Source organism: Haliaeetus leucocephalus, unplaced genomic scaffold, assembly GCF_000737465.1.
Source record: "Haliaeetus leucocephalus isolate CR32 unplaced genomic scaffold, Haliaeetus_leucocephalus-4.0 Scaffold773, whole genome shotgun sequence".
Taxonomy (NCBI): Eukaryota; Metazoa; Chordata; class Aves; order Accipitriformes; family Accipitridae; genus Haliaeetus; species Haliaeetus leucocephalus.
In genome coordinates, this window is record NW_010973209.1 from 269,074 (window position 1) to 292,565 (window position 23,492).

The window sequence follows — 23,492 nt, forward strand, 5'->3', positions numbered from 1 at the left end:
TACTCACTCCCTGAAAAGGCGGCTGCACATGTGTCGCCTCAGGGCGGCCGTAACTGTAATTTATGCGCCTCATTTCTGGGGTTATGCGCTCTTGAATTTTTTGGGGGGAGGTAGTGCTTTACAAGCACCGGTTTGTTTTATTTACTCTGATTAAATTTGGAAAGGGAAAAAAAAAAACCCCACCCCCAAACCCTGCAGTTAATGTTGCAACACCTACATCATGCTGTTTCCGAGGGGCAGGCAGGTTTCTTACAGCCGTGCGCAGGGCCGGTGGGAGCTGCTTCAACACAACTTGTTTCATTTCAGAGGCTATTCAAGCTGTTAGTGTTCCCTCAAACCAAGGAGTTAAAAGCGCAGTTGAACTAGATTTTGTCTTCTGCAAGTGGGAAGGCGAGACAGGCTGGATTTTCATCCACGCTTCTGCAAACATAAGGGTTATCGGACACCTAAAGACACAAACAGTCGCCAAACTGAGCTCTGTGCCTCAAGCTGCGCTGTACAGACTCAGCCAAGGTTTGTTTTTCTTATTTATTTTTGTATTTACCCACCGGGTCCTTCCCACAGAAACCAAAAGAGGATGGGAGGTGTTCACAGGAAGGAGGGTTTGAGTACCGCAATGCCGAGCTGCCGGAGAGGCGGCAGCCATCGGTCATAAGCATCAGACCCGCTTCGCTAAATCCCTGTATCAGACTCCTCTGAAGTGCTTCTCACGCTGGTAATATGCCATGGAAAACACACTCTGTATTTCCCATCGTTGTTCTTTATATTATTACAATTCTTTTTTATACACGTAACCAGGCTAGTTTTGCAGGGTGGGGCGGGGCAAAAAAGGAATTTCAAGGCATAAATAATATAAAAAGGCAACCATTTTTAAAAACAAGATACATTCATATGACACTACTACAAAAAAATAAATAGTGACTCTCTCTGTTATAATTAACATCCCTCCATCACTCCTTTTCAGCGACTCTGCTGTGCAGTTACTGGCGTTAAGTGGGGACAACAGTCACTTCCTCAGGTTTCCTGCAGCTGGAGCTGCTCAAGGTCCCCAGAACTGTTTAAGGTGACTCCGGATGAACTCCATCCTGGTTTTTCCTTGCAGTTCTTTGAAACAGGCTGCAGAATAAGGGGACTCCAGCTCAAAACGTGGTTCGACGTTTCCGAGTGCACGCAGTTGTCACCTGCAAAGCAAGAGCAGGGTGGGTTGGTTGGTTGGTGTTGGGGTTTTTTGTTTTTAAGTAGATCACCTCTTCTTTCAGCTCAATGGACCCACAAGCCCAAAAAATTCAGATTAGTAAGACTGGCTGATGCTCTTCGAGCTCAGGCTCATTCCCACCACACCAGACACAAAACATTAGGCAACAGCTCAGAGCACTGGCTCTATCTGAGCACGCCGATGGGACTGATATCAAATAGGTCACACCGATTAGGTCAGCCCAACTCCCACCTACATTTCTGTGCCTGTTCATGCCTACAGGAGGGCTCTAGGCCGTCACGGATGCCTGCTCATTAGGGAAAACTCCATTAGGTAGCATTTCAGTGGTTTCGGGAGACCACGGGTATGCTGTAGGTGCAAGCAGCTGCGAGGCAGCATAAATCAGTCACAGCCTCGTTATCTGGAGCGCGCCTGCTCGATGAGCTCCATTTAGAGGCATCAGTCACAAAGGGCACGACAGCCACAGGCACCTGAGCATCGCTGCTCCTCTTTTCCACGATGGGAAAGGTGGAACACTTAATCTTTCTCAAAAAGGCAGGTCTTTTGTGGGCTTAATTACTAGCTTCTCTGCAATAAATTAAGTGCCCTACAGCTGTCCTACAGAATATTCCCAGCTTCAAAGCCGGGCACTATCCTCTCCAGAACGCCTTACCGTCCGTGTAATCCACGGAAAGCCGGTTCATGCCTTCTCGACAGCAGGGATGCTGGGCTGAGGGCTGCTCTGCTTTCTCCTTGCCGTCCTCCTCCAGCCGGGCACTGCACTCCGGGACAGTGGAGGCCAAGCACATGGCCACCATGACGTGGTGATTCAGAGGTTTCATCTCCAAACCGTCCTGCTGATAAGGTGCTACAAGGGGCACGACAGGTAGTGCGTTGTTGCTGAAAGTGCCATTGGTTTTGGTGAAACACCTGCAGATGGGACACAAGCCAAAGCGGGGTTACTCAGAGCTGCTTCTTTCCGTCACTTATCTTGAGAAACTGCAATTTTTAAGTACTTTACCACTTGTCGTTCACTGTAACAACAGTCAGACAGCTTGCCAAATAAGCTTTACATATATTTTTAGATCAATCCTGACATTAAGAAAAGGATCGAGCATTTTTTAATCCCAACAGACAGCTGAAAGCATTCAAAACATGCGCTCGGTTACTTCCCCATTGATTGTGACCTGATGACCCAACCTGTGAGTCCATTTCTCCATCAAGGCAGCCCCATAAAACAGGTTTTCACTGCCAAGAAAAAGAGCTCAAGTTTGAAACCCAAACAGCAAACTTAAGTACCTTGGAAAATAAATACTAAGCGTTATCAGAGTGAACACAAGTTAGAAAAATATATGCAATATTATAAATATACACCACCCCCCGCTGTGTAAATCAGACTGTGGCCCTATAATACCTGCGTAAGGCTGTGAAATTGAAGTTAAGCTGCTAAATCAATTATTACAACCAAGCTCTTTAACCTTTAAACAAAAAGGAGCTGGACCTTAAGAGACGTGCATACCATTGCAGCAGGCAGGGAAAATGCCTACAGTGTCTGGAGCGCTGTGAACAACATGGCCTCAGCGAACATTTATATAAGCAATTCCTACGTAAGAAAGCCCCAAAAATCACACTTCAGTGTGGTTTTATACAAAACCATAATTACCGCAAAAGTAAAAGGTTCATTTGTACAGCTGCCATAAACTTTGGGAAACTAGCCCCCAAAACGCTCTGTGTTTTGCGGTGCAGAACAGAGATGGATCTGCAGATAAAAGCATCAAAATAAGGATGGAGAGCATTCAAACCCACCATGAACCAGTGATACTCCAAAATGCTCCTGTGAAGGCTAAACAGGCTTCAAGTTTTTTATATATTGATATGGATACAACTCAGAGCTATTTTTCTTTTGTTTTTTTTCCCTGCCAAATTTAAATATATCCATTGCCTGTGCTGCTCACGGTGACAAGCCTAATGCATCTTGCTATAGGCAGCTGGTTATTACTGGGATGCTGCCTAAGTGCTGGCACTTTGAAATATAAAAATTGGTACCTGGGATCTACCTGTTCAGGTGCCAGCTTATCTGGTAGCACAGCATGTTTCTTTAGAATGATTCTGGCCCAAAACTGAGCAGAGCTGATCGTTGTATTGCTGAAAGAGGGGAGGAAGATGGACTTTGACATCACCAGTGACAGGGTAACAGCCATCAGAGCCTACTTTGATAGCAGCTGAGCCCTCAGCACCAAAGTAATAAGCTCAGATAGGTTTAAAACCAGGAGACATTAAGCTTGGCAATCACAGGAAGGTCCTGCCCAACTCCCCAAAACCACTTTTATGGCATTAAAAAGGTCACTGCAATGCATAAAAACATCATGTTCAAGGGACTTGTCCTAGAACCTCACTTGGAGCCTCAGTTTACATTTTCACTTGAAAACCGTGATCAATATTGCCAGACCTGAAAGAGCAACAAAACATCCACAAATAACGCAAATAAACTTTCTAGAGGAGGAACCAGAACAAGTTTCCCCTCCGGCAGATGTTTCACTTGCAAAGCCAAAACGTGGGACAAGGAGGGGATTCCCTCCAGCAGCTGCGGTATTGCCCCGGGAGCCTGCTCCCCTCCCAAATGCCATGAGGACAGAGCAGCACCAAGCTTCGTTTTCAACCTTCGCTCTCCTATTTTGTCCTTCTGCTCCCATAACTGCCTCCAAAATCATTATTCCAAGTACCAAAATACCACAGAAGCCACTGAAGAATCCACATGAAACACATCTGGTCTTCAAACAAATCCATTTATTAGTTTGCATTTCTTTCCGCAGAGGTTTTGACTGCACTCACTTATTATTTAAAAAAAAAAAAAAAAAGTCTTAGAGGAACCCATTTAAAATGCTTGGCTTTGCATGTTTATGGGGGTTTCTTTTTAAAGATACAGAGGTCGGTGTAATTCTTTGTATTACTGTAGGGGCTTGAATGATGTTTCAAGACAGCAGTTCAGTTCTTTAAGCTTAAATAACCACATTTTGATGGAAACTAGCCATTGGTATATCCAGAGCAGAGAGTGCATGAATAGCGATGTAAAATCCCTGCTGCAGAAAACACATTTTCTATCAATTCTCAGTGCTAAAATCCTACCAAACTATAATCTAATTTAAAAGCCTGCACGAGCATAATTTAGACTTAAAAAGCTGAAAAAACAGACCGACACTGCTTTATGTCAAATGTGTATTTCAGATTTCTGATCAGAACACAGCAAATTTGCAAAGAAGAGAGATCTGCAAAACAGCAACCATCAGGTATCTAGAAAACTTTAGTGCAAAAGCACCAGAAAATAAAAAAATCAGTTCTCAATCCTAATGTAACAAGCGTAAACCACACTCTTCTTATCGGCTTTGTCCGCAATAGCAAAGCGGGTATCCACGTTTCAGCAACTTCTACCTTTGGCAAGCCTCCATGAGCAGTTATGAGAGCATAAAGTGCTAATTTAAACAGAAGACCGAGGGATTTCACCACTGTAATAATAAAACCTGCTCCGAGATGGCTATTGCTGAAAACAGCCACGATAGCCAGCTATTAAATATGCTAAACCTTTAGGATCCATTTGCACATGGTCACAATTCAAATGACTGCTAAATTCAACCCAAATCAGCAACAACTCCAGGCGTTCAGTGGAAACAGGCTCATTTATGAATTAGCAGTACCAAGGTGGAATGTATGAGCAAGGCCATGTGCTCCTGAAATGCTCACGAGTTAGAGACCGTCACCCTGCTAGAGGTGTTTCCACTTGAACCGACCTTCCCCTGTCATCACGTGGGTGTTTCGCAGAGGGAATTGCCTGGTTTTAGTACACAAGGTGCAATAATTCGAGGGTGAGACAAGGCATGGGTCCTCTTTGCACAAACAGGAGAGCAGATGGAGGGGACAGCCCTTACCTGCATAAGGTAGCTACGAGGCTGAGCAAAGATGGGGCAAAGACTCCAGCCCCAAATTCCCACTTGCCAAAACCTACTGACTTGACTGCACTAACCCACCAGGCCTTTCTCCTCCTTCTCCTCCTCCTTGCCCTGGCCATACATCCAGCTCCCTGGCCCCTGGTGTAATACTCCAGCACGTTTCTGGTCCTCCTTGTTCCCCTCTCCCATGTCCTCCTTCCACTCCCCCAGCACCAGGAAGGGAACGGAGTGGTCCCGGCTGTGCAGCTCTCCTGCCAAACGGAGGTTAACGGTCCCTTGTGGGGTAAGGCAGCTGTAAAGGACAACTTGTTTCTCTATCAAGCAGTCAAATATAGAACAGGGATGTGAAAATTCAAAGTTCAGACCCTGCTGATGACCCATCTGGGAGGAACAGTACAGTTGCAGAGGAGGGAACCCATTCTCCCTGCTTTCTTAAGAAAGAAAGAGCAATTAAAAATTTAAATATGCTTAAAACTGGAAAGCAAGCTCTTAATTACAGTATAACACATACAGCATGTTCCAAATTACGGCCAGTCGTACACATCTTGATGACTGCTGTTACACAGCCTGCCTTCAAAACAGACAATTGGCTTGTAAGGAAACGGTAGCTTGCTTTCCCCAGAGGCCAGCCGTGACAACATTGGTCCAGACAAAGTGTGCCCAGCTCTACCTGTGAGTAGCAGCCCATCTCCATCACGCTATCAAGCATGTATTTATGGAAGGAGGAACAATTTAAAGCCTATTATAAGTTATATTTTAAAAAGTAAACCCATGAAAATAAAGAGAACATGTTTTCTGCCTTCAACAACAGCTTAATTTCAACTCAGCTTCTCCAAATGTACACCTAAAGGCAGCTGACAATTTTATTAAGACAGAAAATTCAAAGTATGATTGAAAAAATCCAGAATTTACCAGTCAGAGCAGTCCAGCACATCTGACTTCCAGTCCTATTTTTAGCCATTAAAATAACCAGAGATTTAGTCAGAAGCCTGGAAGGATATTCTTTAAAACTTTCAAAAGCGAAAAACTTAATAAAAATCCAGGCTCCCAGCTACAACGTAGAAGACAGATTTTCCCTTATTATATAGAAGAATCCTTTTTCTCACACAAAAAAATGTATCCCACGCTGACAATGGCTGGCCAAACTGCTCCTGAAGGCCTGAAGAACCTCAAATCCCATGTTTTACAAAGAACAGCGTTGTGAAAGCAAAGCTGCAACTCTAGGTCGTTGGTGTTCTTAAGAGAATGGCAGGAAATGTAAAATACAGAAGACCAATTAAATCCTATTTGACAAACTCCATATGGAATGATTTTGTTATCTCAAAACTGAAGAAAACACAGGAAATAAGGTTTAAAAAAGAAAATCCAGTGCACAACCTGCCTCGCTTCCTAGAGAGCTTCAGAGGAATATGTTGAGCAAAATTTGCTCTAGGGGTTTAATAACTCGTTTTATTCCATCCCACAGACAATCACCAACTGCTCTCCAAGTCATACACTGACATTGAGCTCCTCTGTACCCTCTGCCAGGACTCAAGCTCTCTGCTTTTGGTTGCCCCAGCTTTAACACAGCACACAGAGTGAGGGCTTCTGTTTGTGAAGGTCCTGCCTTCGTGTGAGTTTTACATCACCTGTTATTGTTCCGACAATTTCGGCAACTGATGCACTCCGAGGGGTCAGCCTGCGGCACTGCTGTGTACATCCCACCGCCCTGCAGCAGGAAGGATTAATAAAACAACAACAAAAAAACAACAACAAAAAAGAAATCAATTCAAAGATACAAGAGAGAGTCACCAAGCAGGCAGTTCAGCTCAAGCTAGTGCCCCAAGCCCTTTCACTTTGTTTTCAAACTCTAATCACCTTATCAATCTTCAGATCCGTGCCCCGTAACGTGGCATGGCAACACTGAGCTATTATACAAAGTCAAGTGGAGGGTTTTTGCCAGCATGTGTGTCAGAGAAAAGTAAATAACCGCAGCTTAGACAAGTATGTGGTAATTTCCCTGGTCTGTTTTCAGCTTAATACTCTCAGGTTTAATTTAATAAACACACTGTAAATATGTTTATTTTTAACACTGATGACAGACATGAAAGCAAATTGCTGTTCATTAGCAAACTGTGCCTGTTTGGGGAGACAGAGTATTAAATTTGCAGGGCTGATGTCACAATATAAACCCATCCCACTTTCCTGTAATTACTCCGATTAGATCAGTTTACTTCGCTACACTGATTTTTGAAACATTTAATATTTTTACAGATGGGGTAATTCCTTAGCCAGCAATGACTCTGGGTGAGAGGGATTTTGTGTTGTTAGTTTTGGCTGAAGGGGCCATTACAAGCAAGTAAAAATGCCCAGATTAACACATACCTCATTGTTAAAGACTAGGCGGACACTGATGCAGGAGCCGCTCGAAAACGGCACTGCGGAGCTGGGCTACCATGCCATGTTTCAGGAGGGGAGCCATTTTGGGAAAGCTCACCTGGCTTTTGAGATTTCAAGTGGTAGGTAACTATCTAACAATCCCTATTTCTGCTAAACCAGGGCTTATCCTTAAGTTTTTGAGGCCGCTCAGTGCAATAGGGAGCACTGAGGAAATGCTTGATTAGTCTTGATTGCCATCCTGGCCAGTTTCTCTCTTCCTCATTTAGCCCAATCAATGAAACAATAAAGAGAGCCCTAATGAGGATAAGAACATCCTGTTCTTCTGCGTGCCTCACCCGCATGCCAGTCCCGATCCTTCTACGTGGGAAGAGATTGCGTGACTCAAACTTTCTACAACATGGAGGGGGGGAAAGAAAAACTCAGCCCAGTCAACTATTTGCAGCAAGACAGAGGCATTGCACATCCCACCTCGTGGCACAGAGGAGCTCCAAGCCCTGAGACCTGTGTTACCACATGTGTACTTCCTTCCTTCCCCCAAAAAACATAAAAGTAAGAGGGACAAAGCATCTATGTAAGCCCCCAAGCTTTCTCACGGGAGAGCTTTCAAGCACTGCAAAATCCTCGCTTCCTGAGGGCTTGTGTGGTTGGAGACTTTTGGAGAATTTCACCCACTGGGAGGTTGGACATGACCAATAAAACACAGTTTCAGCCTTGGTTGCTCTTGAAAGCAACCAAAAAGTGGCATTTCTTGCTACACGAGCAAACCAAAGACAGAATCAGGTGAAGAACCAACTGGTCTGGACTCAAAGCTGGAGTTAACTGAAGTGGCAACTACTGTGCAAGTGCTAATTTGTTGTTCAATAAAACGAAGTGCTTGTGTTCAATTACTAACACAAACAATAGCCCCATTTTTTTTTTCTCCAGAAACAGCATGGGTTATTCAGACTTTTGAACTTTTTCTTTCAGTTTTCCTGGGCAATGTTCACAGTTTTGAGTAAGTTTAGTAAGTTTGAATGCAAGCCATCTGTTTCCATAGACAATAATGAAATCATTATTCTCTCTTGGAAACGGGACACATTTCAGCAAATGAAGTATTTTTCCACAGCATACAAAGGCTGGATCACAGGCTTAAATTAGTTTTTAATTTTATTTTAAATTTCAAAACAAAAAATGAGCCTGTCTCAACAGTCACAAACAAGGGACTAAAAAAAAAAAGAAAAAAAAGCCTTATTACATTGCTGCATTTCAAGATGTATGGGGCATTTTATTTTATGGAACCTCCTGCTACATTCGTGCTTTGCCATAATTAATAGCATTGCTTAGAGTTACAGATCTGAAACAGGTGGGGGAAAAATGGGTGATCCATAAAGCTGCAGAATAAGCAGCTATAATTAAATCTATTTAACTTGAAGATTGAGAAATACCATATGTACAAGTAAAGTATCTCAGCCCAGTACTGAAGCATTCTCAAAGCTTACATGCTGTTAGAAGGAGGGTAGAGGCAGATTTCCCAGAGTAAGTGGAATTCTTGCTGTCATCTGATATTCTCAAATGAAAACCATGATGTTTGTATCAGAAATATCAGCCCAGTTGCTTCCTCTGGGATAAGTAATTTAGTGGAACTGGCTGTTATCAATGGATGAGTATTTCCCCCACCCAAATTAAGTCTGCTTCTACAACCTCTGAATAAATCCCAAGGTCTAGGCTGAGCCTTCCACCTGGCATAACAGCTTACGTTCGCAAGATGGTGGGGATGTTCATAATCCATGTGCATCCTGGACAGGGAGTTGGTGTGCCCTGCGTACAGCCCAGCTCCTCCATTCATGATCCCATTAACTCCATTAGCAACTTTATGATGGACATGCGGACAGCCATTGCTGAGGCCGCCGTTGGTTATAAAGTTTCTGTGGATGCTGCCATTGACTCGGCTTGTGCCAGGTAAGGTCGTGTACTCAATCATTTGCCCGTTGATATCTGCCCCTTGATAGAGATAGCCAGGAGGGTCATATTCTGCAGGAGACATTATTACCAAAAGCATATTTATTGCTAAATGAGAAGTTAAACGAGCACCTCTAAGAAACAAAAGAAACTTATTTTCTCTTTCTACAGCTTTTGTAAATTAACTGTACTATCTAAGTGCTTAGTATACAAACGTAGAAATGGAAAACAGCTACACCCTGGAGAACAGACCAGGAACGCTGGTCTGAAAGGACTGAGCTGACGTCAGTCACTATGAAGAGTGTCCTAAAAACAGGCCATTTGTATTATCGGTAGGCCCTCTGCTATCTGCTACGAACTACTTCCAGAAAATATCTCTGGGCCGCAGCTGAAGACACTATCTTATCTTGCAAGAAGTTTTGTTTCATTTCTCTTTGTCAGAGAGTAAGGACATTTAAAAATAACCACAGGCTGTGGAAAGAGCAAGGCAGATTTATGCATTAGGAACAGAAAAGACTACTGAAGAGATTCTGCTAGCACAGAATCGTTTGGTAGGTACAGAGCACCTTGAAAAGAGTGCTTAATCTCCAATGCGTCTGCTCAAGGGTCCTACTTGCAAACTGGCATGTTTTCCCTATTAACACCTCACTGAAAGACTTGGACATTGAACTCCATTTTACTGTGAAGAGAGAGAGAGGTAACAAGGGACTCGTCCTCCAAGCACTGGAAGTTCTTTTTCTTTCCAGATATACACAAGAGAGGGAGAGGTGTGGAGTTTAAGTCTCCACATTTTAACAAGTACTTGTGATTACACACAAGTTCTTCCACTGCAATCAGCAGAAACCTATGCAGGTGCTTAAAGTTAAACATAAGCTGAAGAAACTTTGCCCAGGAATTTCACAAACCATTCTTTGGGTGAAATGGCAGCACAACCGTGCAGCAATGCAGCAGGGTTGCAAGCATCAATGCAAAAAAATGGAGATGTTGCTGCTCTTAAAAAAAACCCCACATCTTCACCTATGGCACACCTACAAAGTACAAGTCTCTAAATAAATGCCAGTTGGCTTATAACAGGAAACTGCTTCCTATTCATAAAATGTAATATGAACGTTACTAATTTTACTCTGATAATATTTTCATCATGAAAGGAAACCAAAAATAACTCACTCTGTATGGCGTTTTGCTGACGGTTCTTCCACAGGCACATGGCAATGAAAACGATGAGAATAAGGACCATCACCCCAAGGACGCAGCCCACGATCAAGTACAGCATGTCACTGCTCCGAACGGGGCCGTTTGAAGGCCCAGCTCCACTTCCCCCAACCCGGTCGGGGGGATTCGGTGGCGTACTCAGGTCTTTCACTGGATATTCGGATGCTCCTGGCGTGCGTTTCACTGGATGAAATAAGAGACAAGTACAGGTGTGCTTTCTAAATGTGTTTTTTCATTATGAAATGAAAATAATTACTGCTGAGTTAGAATCCTAATGCCTCAGAAAGATAGCTTCCAAGTCAATATTAAAACCTGTAACGAGAAGGCCAACTACTATTGGGTAATAACTATTTGCCTTGGAAAATGGTTATTATCCAGCTTGCTAACCCTCTCATTGAGGTCACTCGAAACTTTAACAAGCAACTCAACATAGGCATGGCTAGAACAGCCCTAACTCCCAGCTTGAAAGAGCGCAAATCATTCCACTTCTGAGGTCAGGAAAAACCACAACATGCATTTCTATCGCCTAACCACTGCCAGATGACCTACTTTTATCTGATGTGAACCCTGCTAAGCCCGTTTTCAAAACCATACTATTGAAGATGCTAAGAGCTGAAAAGCACCGAAAACGAGATGCTAGTTTAACCCAGCAATTAAATTTACATTAGTTTTCAGCACATGGCAGCTCAGATTCATTTCATTTCACACTAAAAAATCTAAAAGAGGTGCCTGGCTTAGGAGTGAAGCTGGTCAGAGAGACACAAGCACCTCCATGCAGATATGTTAGACAAGCTGGATCACCCCCACAAGCCTGGAGGAGGTGCATTTTAAAGAAGAGTCAGTATGAACGACAGATTACATCTTGCCGATTTTAAAATTAGGGAAGAAAGCTATATTCCTTGGAGGAAGAAGACCAACTGTGCGCACAGCCTGAAATCCTGCAGCTCTTAGCCCTTCTTTCAAAGGCTTCGCTACTAACTTCGCTAAATTTTGATGCTTCCGCTCCTGGAGGGCTTTTCTTCTTTTTTAAAAAACATTTTTTCACAGCACTGCATTTGAAGTTTACTGTCTGCATTTTCCCTTTACAGCCTTACTTGGTTTTAGAGATTAAAGGAGACAGGAATTCTTTGCAAAATAAATGTGACTGCCGTATCTGACGCTTCCAGAGAACAGTACAAACTTTGTGCCAGAGGCATGCAGGATTAGTGATGGAGGCAGCCAACATAACCATCAATTGCTGTGGTCTGCACTTATACAACGTGTCACAGAGCCCCGAAGACATAAAACAGACGTACAAATCAATTCTGTCATCTTCAAGAGCACGGTTGTCTCCTAAGGAGAGGCTATCAGCACAGCAAAAAAAAACCCCAAAAAACCCAACCCAGAACAACAATACTATCTCTTAAGCAAGGCAAATCTGCAGAGCTTTGCTAAGAGCCTTTCTCGGGAGTGCAATGTATCAGTTTCCATATGTTCAAAACAATCCCAGCTTCGGAAGACAAAACAATCCTCCAAAACATTCCAGAAAATTACAGTCTCCATTGCAGCTGACTTTTGCACTGCAAAAAAAATTCAACACAGCAGATATTTCACGCCACAAAATGCCACCTTCACGTGGTCCCACAGGCGAGCAGACGCACTATTTCGGCACTCACCTTTGGTTTCGCAGATCATCACGTTGCTGTACTCGCTTTCACCGCCTTCATTATAGCACTGCATTTTAATGTCATAAGATGTTTCTGGCTGCAGGTGATTTATCAAGTGCCATTGCTTCGTACCTATGGGAGGAGACAAAAATAAATCAACTGCATTTCATTTACTCGCATGAGCAAGAATTAGGTACGAGTATGTCGCAGCATCTTTCTCTACCAAATGCAGGGGTAATGCAGCTTTTCCTGTTAGCACAAAAGTCTTTATTAACAATTTATGGACTTATCTGAAGTCATAAGACTCGCACTGTCTTGTGAAATAGATTCTTAGAAGAACCTCTTGATGAATAAAGGTGGGGGTTTTTTCATTATTTTCAACTGATTTTTAAAAAAAACATTTCACTGCAAAAAACGTAAGTCGCTAAACTCAAAAAACAGACTTCCAAGTTTCCAGCAACTGTACATTTAAAATCAACAGCAGTTCTGTGCATCTTAAATATGAAACTGCTGAAGGGATGGCTTTAGGATGGGTTACGCTAGCTATTTACAATATGCAGGGCAAATAACAAGGAAAAACTGGCAGAGAAAACAGATTAAACTTGGGAGAGGGGAGAAACTTCACCGTGGTAAGACCCTCTCTCACTTTGCAGTCCTGGAGGATCCCTAGAGATGCGAGGTACCAAGTGAAGACGCCTGTTTTTCGCAGGAAGGATACGTCTGTGTTGCTCAACTTAGCCAAAACCGCAAATAATGGAACGTGCATTTTATTAAACATACTAGGAAACAAAATTAGACAGCGAGGCTGCCTCTTGTGCTGCCTGCCCCTGCAGAGACGGATCCCAAGCCAAGCAATCTTCTCTAATAGGACGGTTTTGTCATCTCTGGCTCCCGGCCAGCATTTCATTTAGACACCCTCCTGAAGTACTGAACACTTCAATATAAATCACTCTCAGTTTTTACTTTCACGGGCTTGTGACAAATTTTAATAAACAGCGACCCTTTTTTTTTTTTTTTTCCCCTTCTTTTTTTTTTTTTTTCCTTTAGGGAGTTTAATTAACTGTTTGAGCGCTCTTAATCCCTCTTGGAAAATACCACCTTGAACTGTTTCCACTGTTTCTAAGAAACTGTCATACCACCTACTGATTTAAGCATTAATAAAAAAAATAAAGCCCGCTCGGCTGGCGGGGGCTGTCACCATGACTCTGTTCGAACTTCTCCGGGACCCAAGCCCAGGTGTGGATAGCCCTGCCAGGTCAAAAAATGGCAGGGGGTACCCAGGAGGACCCCATCTCAGTTCAGGGGTTTTGGGAGGGGACACACCACATGGTCTGAGCTCCATCCCTTGCATGCCGGGCATCCTAAGTGAGGGCAGACAAGCCCTGGCTGAAGCTGGAACTGGCCTCTCCTTAAATCGCACGTTTTCCCAAGATTCATACTCGGTTTCCCCGTCACCCCCACCCCCAAACATTCCTTTCAGTAATTACTACACCAGGTTTTAGGTTTCCGCTTCAAACCATTAGTGGAACTGGAATCAGTACAGGCACTTTAACTGTCCTCTTCGTGCACCATTAGCAAGGAAAAACATTTAAACAACTGACATCAGACTGCATTTACATTTAAAATTCAATCTCCAGGACCCTCGAAAGGACAAATTCAGACCATCAATGCAGGACAGGGCTGGTTTTGCTTTGCTTTTGCTTAAAGCTGCTGAAAGATACCGAGGAGCTGTCCGAGTCAAGCTTTTTGCTTGTTTTTTTTCTTTAAATAAAAACTGATTTTGCCTGTAGCAGCATTTATAAGAAAAAAAAAAAGTTTTCTGCAGAGTTTTGAATGTCTCAAAAGACAAGACTTAACAGGAAATGGTGAGGAAAGCCTACGGCAAGTACTTAGCTAATACAGGCATCACAACACTTTTTCCACAACTCATGCAGTCATTTCAAGATAAAATTCCCTGTCAAAAAACAGACAGATTAATTCAAAGGTAACAGAGGGAAAAAAGTGAAGAACAAGTGATTTATGGCAAAAATACCTTAAGTCACATGTTTCTCTACATACTTCACATCAAATGCTTCCAATCACACTTTAATTGAAAATAGCTCCCCCCGCCCCGAAAAGCTAATTTAGGGGATCACAGTAAAGAAAAGCTGAAGTTTAAATATTTCCATCGAATGAGTTTCTGTTCCAGGCTTTGGCAGAGCAGAGCAGCTGCTAATGGTTTCAGACTGCCACAAAGAGTTCAATACACACACACTCTCTCGGAAAAAAATCAGAAACAAGCTAATTTCACAGCACAGTGGAGCCCACTTAAACAACTAACTGCTTAGTGTATAAGATCTATAAACACACAAGTTCTGTCTAGCAAAGGCTAAAATACATTTGCAGATGAAGGTGCAGACTGCATAAGCTTCTTTAAAGCAATCCTCTGAGCAGAAACTCTGGATCTTTAATAGCTTTAGAGTGTGCAAAAGCTTATGTCACACATCAAAGTACTATGTGGAGTATTGTCTAGCAGGGGAAAATTTTCAAAATAAAGGTCCATTCCTCTTGTAACTGAAATAAATGAGGGGGGGAAATAATTAACGTCATTGGGACAGAATGAGATCACTACATTTACTCAGCCCAAGCAATAAGGACATTAAGTAAAATATTTTTAAAAGGGTTTTCCACTTCTGGACTAATATAGACATTATCTAATAACTTCTTCCAGGAAAATGATGATCTAATATGCACAGGGGGAAAAAATAACCCAATTAAAAGGCAAAAATGAAGCACAAACATACCTGCATTTGCAGTGTACCACAGCACTTGATGCTAAAAGTAACTTCCTTATAGCAGGATAAGCAATTAAGCAAGGTAAGAGGAGAGAAGGGCAGTTACATGCAAGGTACTACCTAGCTTAGAAAATCCATGCTGGAGTTAATCATCTTAAGAGCCAGCTAGTTATTAGTACAGTCTGCAACACAGATGCACTTACCCTGGGTTAAATCTCATTTATGCTGCTTTCTCTTTACTCAACTACTTCAAGCTAAATCAGCTTAAATAGACCTACATTAAGGATTTGCAGCAGTATAACAAGACAAACTTAAAAGCAGTATTTAGTTCTCAAGTTTCCATGTAGAAGAGGCTTCAGAAGGAAGAAACAAGTTCATGTGTGGGCAGAACTTGACATTATGTAGTTGAGATAGCTACTTCTGTGAAATATATTGTAAAGACTTAGTTTGGGAAAAGCAGTTTAGATTTCATATAAACACAGCCAACATGGCTACATGATGTTCTTCCCCATAAGTAGTGTTATTAAGCACCCGTACACTGCACCGTACCTTCCACGATATCCCTCTTGTAGTCACTATCATTGTCGCTGTCTGTAGGCCGATAATAGATATAAAATCCTTGGATGGGTGTGTTGTTGTTGCTTGATGTAATATACTAAAAGAGAATTTTAAAAGACTGCATTAGAGAAGAAAAATTTTGATTGAGTCCTGCTGAGTTGTCACCACTGAATATCTTGCCAAATTGAAATACCTATTTTTTTAATAAGGTTGTGCAAGCAAGGTGTGGGGGGAGGTTTGCACAGAAGCTACAACAGAAAAGATGATTATCAACCGCTGTGGATGTGCAGACACAGCTAAGATGAGCGCTATGCCAGAGGTTCTCACAGGGCTGCAGGAGAGCTCTCTGCCGTTGAACTCCTCAGACCACTTGAAAAAAGCAGGGTAGCATGGGGACAAGAGACTGAGCTGGGGCTGACGCTTTTCTCTCACATCACTTTCCAAACCGCCAGTTAGTGTTTGACCACGAACTGCCTGAAAATTTGCGTGATTAATGGAAATGGAGAAGTTAAGACCATTTTTACTTCAGAGAGAGTTAAGGTCACTCTGAAATTCAGCTCAGGAATACTTTAAGTTATGCAGCCTCCTGAGGAACTAGAAGTTATTTTAAGTTTATTATCCTTAACATCTCTTAAGGCTGAGCTAGCAGAGCAAACTAACACTGGGAACTCTACACATTAAATCCTCTAAAGTATACCAGGGGGTTAGATTTCAAAACAAGAGCAAAGAATTTCTGTGGGCTTCAATAAGGACTTTAAAGTACTTGTTTACAAAAGACGAGGTAACAGGGGAAAGGAAAATGTTTCTCTAACATGAAACCTCTACTAGATGCGAGGAAAGACAGCGGGTTTTAAACACTGTGCCCGCTTCCAGTCATCACAGCCTGGATTGACAAAAGCAGCAGGAATTGCAAACGAAGCCAACTCGCTCGCAACTCATGGCATGAAGAGGGGTTTGGACAGAGTTAAGCCCACTGGTGCCTCTTGATATGTCTGTGCCAAAGCAGGTGGACTAAGGCGGCTGCAGCCTTTCACTGGAGCTGCCAGTTGGGCTCACATCTGGTGTAACCCGAGGAGGTGGTGTGTGGCATCCCCAGGGAGCTGGAAGGGGAGAGTGAGGTGGAGGGAGGCTGGGAGACAGTGCAAAAGGCAGCAAACAACCAACAGGGCTGTCTCGGAGGAGGAAAAAGGGTTTGGAAACGGGGAGCAAAGGGCTTGAGAAGCATATGGCCCATTAAGTTACCCAACTCTACCATACAAGCATGAAGCATCTTAGCCCTCTTCTACGAACAAGATCATCTCTTGAGCCTCAGGGGCAGGGGAAACCGCCACTCACTACTCTGCAGTCAGCTTTTAATCCTTGACTTTTAAGAGCCACAGCAGTAAAAATTGGCCTGCAACTGTGAGAAGAACAGGAGACAATTATACCTACCGTCCATTTTAACATGATCTGAGTGTCACTGATGGCTTCGGTATATGCAATGTGAGGTCCTGTGATAGGGCGGTTGGAAAACCGGCTGGTAAATCCGGCTACTTGGTAAGGGCGAGATGCTGCACTGCGTGGGCTCTCCCCGTAATTGTTCACTGCAATCACACGGAATCTATACATTTCTCCTTTTAAGGGAAAAAGTGAAAGAAAGAAGATGTTGTAGCAAAACAAGCACTAGAAACAGGATTCAAGGAGAGACTAAACAGATTAGCAAGTACTTCTTGCACAACATCCAATCAGAAAAAACACAGGACTCATCGTCACAGACTAATGTGGACATTAGAAATATAAACAGCTTCTAAAAGTGATTAGGGAAATTCACTCAAGAAAAATTCAAAGGCTATTACACACAGAGATGGAGATCAGCTCAGGAAGTCCCTAAACTGCAAACTGGTGGGCACTGAGAAGATGCTTCAAAGGATAGCTATCACTATCCATTCTCCCTGCTCTTGCACTCTTTCCCTGAGCTTTCAGGGCTGGACACTGGGAAAAATCAGGACAGACATTTTTCCATTAATGCATTTTTCTCTTTTTGCATTCTGAGTGCTTACTAGAAGGACAATTAAATTAAAAATAGCAATAAGACACAACCCTCCTCTCCACATGAACAAGTATTAAATTATGGTGGGGTTTTTTTCCACTTGGAAAGCCAGAAATCAACTTGAATTCATGTAATGAGCTCCTAGTCCACACGCACAAAAAAGCCCTAACCAACCAGAAACAGGATAAACCAAGCAGAAGTTAAAATGAAACAACCCAAGAGCTGCAGTATTCTCTCAGCAGGAGCATAGTCATCTAAGCAAAGAGAACAGCAACAACAGCTGAAGTGAAGGAAAGATCGTTTTTTAATACCTGGTTCCAAGTTACGAACTTCCACAGACAGCTTGGAAGGAGAAATGTTATCAGCTGCAATTAGCCAGTCGCTGTTTCGACCCAGGCGTTTATATTCCACTTTAAAGGCAGTAATGGGGGAGCCACCGTTTGCTCGTGGTATCCACGTGACGTAGACAGATGATTCTGATGCTGTGGAGATCGTGGGTCGGTCAGGAGCTTCTGGAACTGAAATGAGAAATTCAATTACAAGAGGATTAGAGTCAGCTGGAACTTCATTTTCTGTAGCAACTGATTAAACTAGTTGCCGATGATAAAATTAGACTTCATGTATTAACAAGGAGAATCTTAAATCCTCCCCTAATAACTACTCCCCTTACTCTTCTGGAAAAGATGCTTGAAGAACAGAAAACAGAGGAATCAATAACTGTACCAACATAATAATCAAAAAAGATATGCTGTTGCACTACCCCAGCCCATCTCTACATGGAAATGGAAACACACACTAAGTGAACAGGAAAAATTTGGTTATCATCTTCAAAACCCTCAAATTCCCCCAGACTCAATGAGACTTCAACCCATCCACACTAACAAGCGCTGTATTGCCGGAGAAATGAGAATGAAGAGCAAACAAAGCATGCAACAAATTATATACTTACTAAACTCACTTGACGTTACAGACAGCAGTGGAACAGAGAGAACGGAAAGAGGTGGTGTTAGTAAATCTGGGGATAACCATTCTGACAATCAATGAGAGCTGTAAGGCTTTACTAAGCTACCTTGTATTCATTAACACGGAGCGGGTCACTGATGAGAGGAGGAACTGAGCAAGGAACAGCAAGCCAGCAGCTTTGGGGCATGAAGCAGGCTGAGCATTTGCAGCCGGGCGCACGTAAGGTGTCCCCTTGTGTGGCTCTTCTGATATTTAGCACTGTCACAAACATGCCATGCTCAGCTCCTCACCTGGATTATTAAACCTCTCCACTCACCATTGGTTTTACCTAAAATTTTAGCTACCAAGTCACCTTTGAGTTCTCAGCCCTTGAGTAAATTTGCCTGAATTAGGACAATGAGTTCAAAGGCCGGGGTGGTGACAAAAAGGACTGTAAACATACTGTTTTCACTGGAAACCAGGCTAAAAAAAAAAAAAAAAAAAAAAAAAAAAAAATCACCACACCTATTGGGAAGTGGTTGTATCTTCTTGCCATCAGAAATAAGCCCATCTCTGGGAAGCCACAGGAAAACATTCAGAATGGATATAATCCACCTTGAGAACTTAAAACTCTGACACAGCCATTTCCCTTCTTCCTCTGCATCTTTCGCAGCGGAAGAGAAGAGAAAACCAGAGTATTTAGCAAAAAGAAACCAAAGGTTTAAGAATAAGCAGCAAGAATGTGGGTTATACATGAAAATCTTATTTTTTGAGAGCCACACATGCAGCATCCTTGGAAATATTAAATGTTCACTAGATCAGGGCATGCATTTGCTAAGTTCATAGCTTCCAATACCCCACCACAGATGCCAAAGTCTGTAAGAAATGCACTACTACTCGGTGACTTAACGTTGCTGTGGAAACCCAAGGTATCAAGGAAGGTACTTAAAATGCTAATTCACCGTCTGGAATAAGGTAACCTCTCAGGTAATCCCAAAATCTCAAACTACAACCTTTTACTCTGGAAACATACAGAAGAACAGAAAATCGGGCAGATATCTGACCTCATTCACAGAAGTCCCACAAATGAGGAAAAATACCTTTATCAAAGAAACCTAGGGAATAAACAGGAAATAGAATACGTAGTACAAGCACCTAGAGTAGTAATAAACACAAGTTAACTTAGATGCATCTGTTTGCAACACAACTTTTAGCACATGGGATTACACCCATACACCTACCTCCGCTGTGTCGAGACAGCTCAGGAAGGACAACACCAAAATTATTTGTCCCTTCGTGAACAATGGGATGTTTAGGAATGCCTACTGGTGGAGACGGTGCCTGAGTGTTTTTCGAGGATGATGTTCTTTCTAAGAAACATTTGATATACAGTACATCAGCTTAGGGATTGGATAAGAAAAAGCTGTTCATTGCCTCTCACAACATGCTCACTCCACAAGATCACTTGCTACAGTGCAGGGGACTAAAGCCCTGGCTCCAAATCACAAGCTAAACAGTCAGGATAGCAATTAGGGAGTTTCTTCAGGGGAGCAAGAGAGGACACTTCCCCTATCAGCTCAGGGACTCTTGCGCTGTGGATAAGTGACCATTTGTCTGCAGTACTAACATCAGCAATACTGCACTTTGTGGTGATGCCACCGGCTCCTGCCTGGGTTTCAAAGCCCTCTCTCATCATGAAATCACAACATGTAGTGAAAATTGCACACTGAAATCCATGCCTAGAGAAAGAGGTTCAATAAAAATGCTATGGAATCTGCATTTGGCCATAGCTGGACCCAGGATGCTGGGCTGAGTGGACTTTTGGCCTGTGGCAGTATGTGTTTATCATGAATTCACAGATTTCACGAAAACATTACATTCTTAATAAAATTTTAAGCTAGCCGGGTCTTGTACATTAGTATGAAAAACATCTGATTGTTTGCATGCTTAAGAGTAGAGCCACCAGCGTCCAAGCTTGAAAGAAAATTTTGCTTTGATTAGAAATGCTCTTTTGCTTGTTGCTGTCTGCACGCAACTATCAAAACAGCTGGCTTCCAGTCAGCTGAGAGATTTTCACTGAGGTGTCTGCAAAGCAGACCAGAAGCAGTTTTGTTGATATGTGAAAACTTGATGGTGCAGAGAGTTTCTTTTGTGATACTCGGAAAAACCTGAACAAGGACAGGCTGCTCCCTGACTGAGCTCTTTTAAGCAAGAGGAACCTTACAGTATATATGTTAATAATCACCCCAAAAATATTATCAAGGCTTTAATAGCCTTGGTAATGCTCAGGAAAGTTTGCCCTACAGCTATTTTAGCTATTAGAGGCTGCTCTTTAGCAACTAAATTGCAGAACATTTCATATACGGCTTAGCAGACAACATACAGTTGATGTAATTTAAATAAATGTCCTCTCGAAAGCCTAGGACACAGGGAACATTGTGCTGCACCTACCTTTGCTGGTGCGAAATGTCAGCATAGCAGGCTGGCCTTCACCAGCAGCACTCCTTGCCACCATTAAAACTTCATACAGGCTGGATGGCTCCAGCTCAGTGAGCCGCAGCTCGTTCTCGCTGCCAGGGACACGCACCGTGTGCCAGCTTCCCAATGCACTGACGCTGTCATCCAGCTGCACAGGACAGGGAGAGCGAGCTCAACATCAGCAGTGAATTGCACAGAACCCAACGTAATACTCAAATCCCTCATCACTTTCAGACCCAAGCATCCAAAGAACCTCTGCGACTCGCCAGAACTCCTTACGTTCTCCTACATCTACCTATGGTTTGTCTCCAAGTGCTTCTGCCACAAATCAGCACTTTTGCAATTACCTTCACAGTGCTCCTTCGATAAACTTACTTTCCCTCTCCATACACACACGTGCACTTGTTTTTGGAAAAAAAAAAAAGCTCATTTTCACTTGTGGCCAACATTAGCAAGAGACCAAATGATTTTAAAGACTTCAATCAGCCTTTAGCTGGCAGCATGTGTGACATTAAAGGGCTCGACCCAACACCCTAATGAGAAGGATATGTTTCCTCAACTATCCCAGCTTTTCCTGTACTTAAGCATTTTAAAATATTTATTGGGTAAAACGGGCAACAAAAAGTATGTCCTAGTTAATTCTTGAGGCTGGGAAAAAAAATAAAGTCAGCAGGGAGACCAAAGATTTGTTTTTTATTAACGCATGTTTCTTTTTTTTTTTTTTAAAAAACACTTTTTAATTTAACAGTGAAATCACCAGCTCCATTTAAGAAAGGAAAGAGATTCAGGGCAGTCTCTTAATGCTTGACCTTTGCAGGAAAACATTACCCAAAATCCCAAAGGAAAAGACAGAAATTCTACCAAAAATAAACTGCTAAACAATATAAGACTTTAATAAAACATGGAAGGCAGATCTAAATACCATGGATTATCAAAGGTTATGCCAGAGGTCTTTGTTCAAGTATTTTCTTCTGAAGCGACCACTCTTCCAAGGCTTTTATTCCCCCAACTTTTTTTTTTCTCTTTAAAAGAGGGAAATCAATAAAATAATTTAATGACACAAAGAGAACACCACCCTAAAAAACCATGGTAAACTCCCTACCGAGAAACGCATGAGTGAGCACGTTTAATGTGGAAAGGATTGTTATGAGTGAACAGTAAGCACCAAAAAGGTCAAAGAAGTATTCAAAGCTTTCAGTGCTTATGTGAACCAACCACCTCTGGATGAGAAATTACATCAACAGACTTTGGCACTAGGTTTTCAGGAACTAACAGGTCAAAAATCTAAGCGTTCCCTTCAGGCTAAGACAAGATCAGGATGTGGAGGATTAAAAAGCTTATGAAAAATAAACCAAACAGCTTCGCCATACAGAAAACTGTTTGCTTAGGAGAACGGGCACAGGCATTGCTTGGTTCTGATTTTAATCAGAAGAGCTAACTGTTGACACACCATTTTTAAGGACACGATAGGTATCTGCTTAGGAAATTTTAGCTCACCTTCGTATTTGGTAACTCCAGTTTAATAGAGTCTCTTTGGGACAGAGTAGCAAACTCTTTGACATAGGCTGATACTCAGCTTCCCTTCTGATCTCAGGTGTACCCACCAGATTCAAGCTTGCTCACACCAATGCGTTTTTAACATCACTGAAGCTGCGTACAATAATGCCTTGGAACCCCACTCCCCATAGACTGTAACGATACTGTAAAAGAAATAAAAGCCTCAGCTCTGCTGAATAAATCTCACTTAGAACTAGATAGAACAGTGTACTTGTGACCAACTTCAGTTGCCCCTAAAATGAGCTGCATGTGTGGCCACAGTAACATTGTGGTTCAACTGTATTCTATATTCTCTCTGGCCTGACACCACATTCTTGTTAACGCCAGCACTGCAACAATTACTGGTTCCTTGAGAAACCTAAAACAATGAAACGTATCTGCTGCGGCGCACCGCTTCAACACTACAGAGAAACGTTACCTTGCGGTATTTCACAAAATAGGCATTGATGGGCAAGCCCCCATCCCTCCCTGAACGCCACACCAGGTTGTACACGTCCGGCTTCAGCGTCTGCGGGGGGCTGAGGATGATGGGGGCTTCGGGGGGAGTGGCGGCACTTGAGGCTTTTTCCGTCGCAGCTGCATCCAAACGCAACTTTGTTGGAGGCGAGCTTGAAAACACTGTTTCTGCACCAAAATCAACATTGTTTTCATCGCTCTGGGCAACCTCCACAGGAGCCATTTCTTCTGCTTTCATGCCAGTTTCTAAAGGAACTGTAAAGGGAGGAGTCTGGTTACATCTTCAAGATGACATACATTTGCCCCATGCAGAGGGGACACTACATCATTTAAGAGCATCATTTCTAATCAGGCCCTGCTGCAAAAAGCCAGTTCAAGAGATGC

At 42.7% G+C, this 23,492-nt stretch overlaps 1 protein-coding gene across 1 annotated transcript in view; it reads right to left on the reverse strand.

Moving 5' to 3' along the window:
* Positions 1-1,014: 1,014 nt before the first annotated feature.
* CDON (cell adhesion associated, oncogene regulated) overlaps positions 1,015-23,492 on the reverse strand; it is a 34,176-nt gene continuing 11,698 nt past the window's right edge. Inside the window, exons 8-19 of the mRNA XM_010581355.1 lie at positions 23,071-23,363; positions 21,069-21,243; positions 19,859-19,987; positions 17,987-18,193; positions 17,078-17,259; positions 15,638-15,743; positions 12,324-12,446; positions 10,624-10,851; positions 9,254-9,528; positions 6,768-6,847; positions 1,869-2,125; positions 1,015-1,181 (exon numbers count right to left, since the gene is read on the reverse strand). Coding sequence (XP_010579657.1) covers positions 1,015-1,181; positions 1,869-2,125; positions 6,768-6,847; positions 9,254-9,528; positions 10,624-10,851; positions 12,324-12,446; positions 15,638-15,743; positions 17,078-17,259; positions 17,987-18,193; positions 19,859-19,987; positions 21,069-21,243; positions 23,071-23,363 — 2,222 coding nt within the window. The remainder of the gene's footprint in view (positions 1,182-1,868; positions 2,126-6,767; positions 6,848-9,253; positions 9,529-10,623; positions 10,852-12,323; positions 12,447-15,637; positions 15,744-17,077; positions 17,260-17,986; positions 18,194-19,858; positions 19,988-21,068; positions 21,244-23,070; positions 23,364-23,492) is intronic.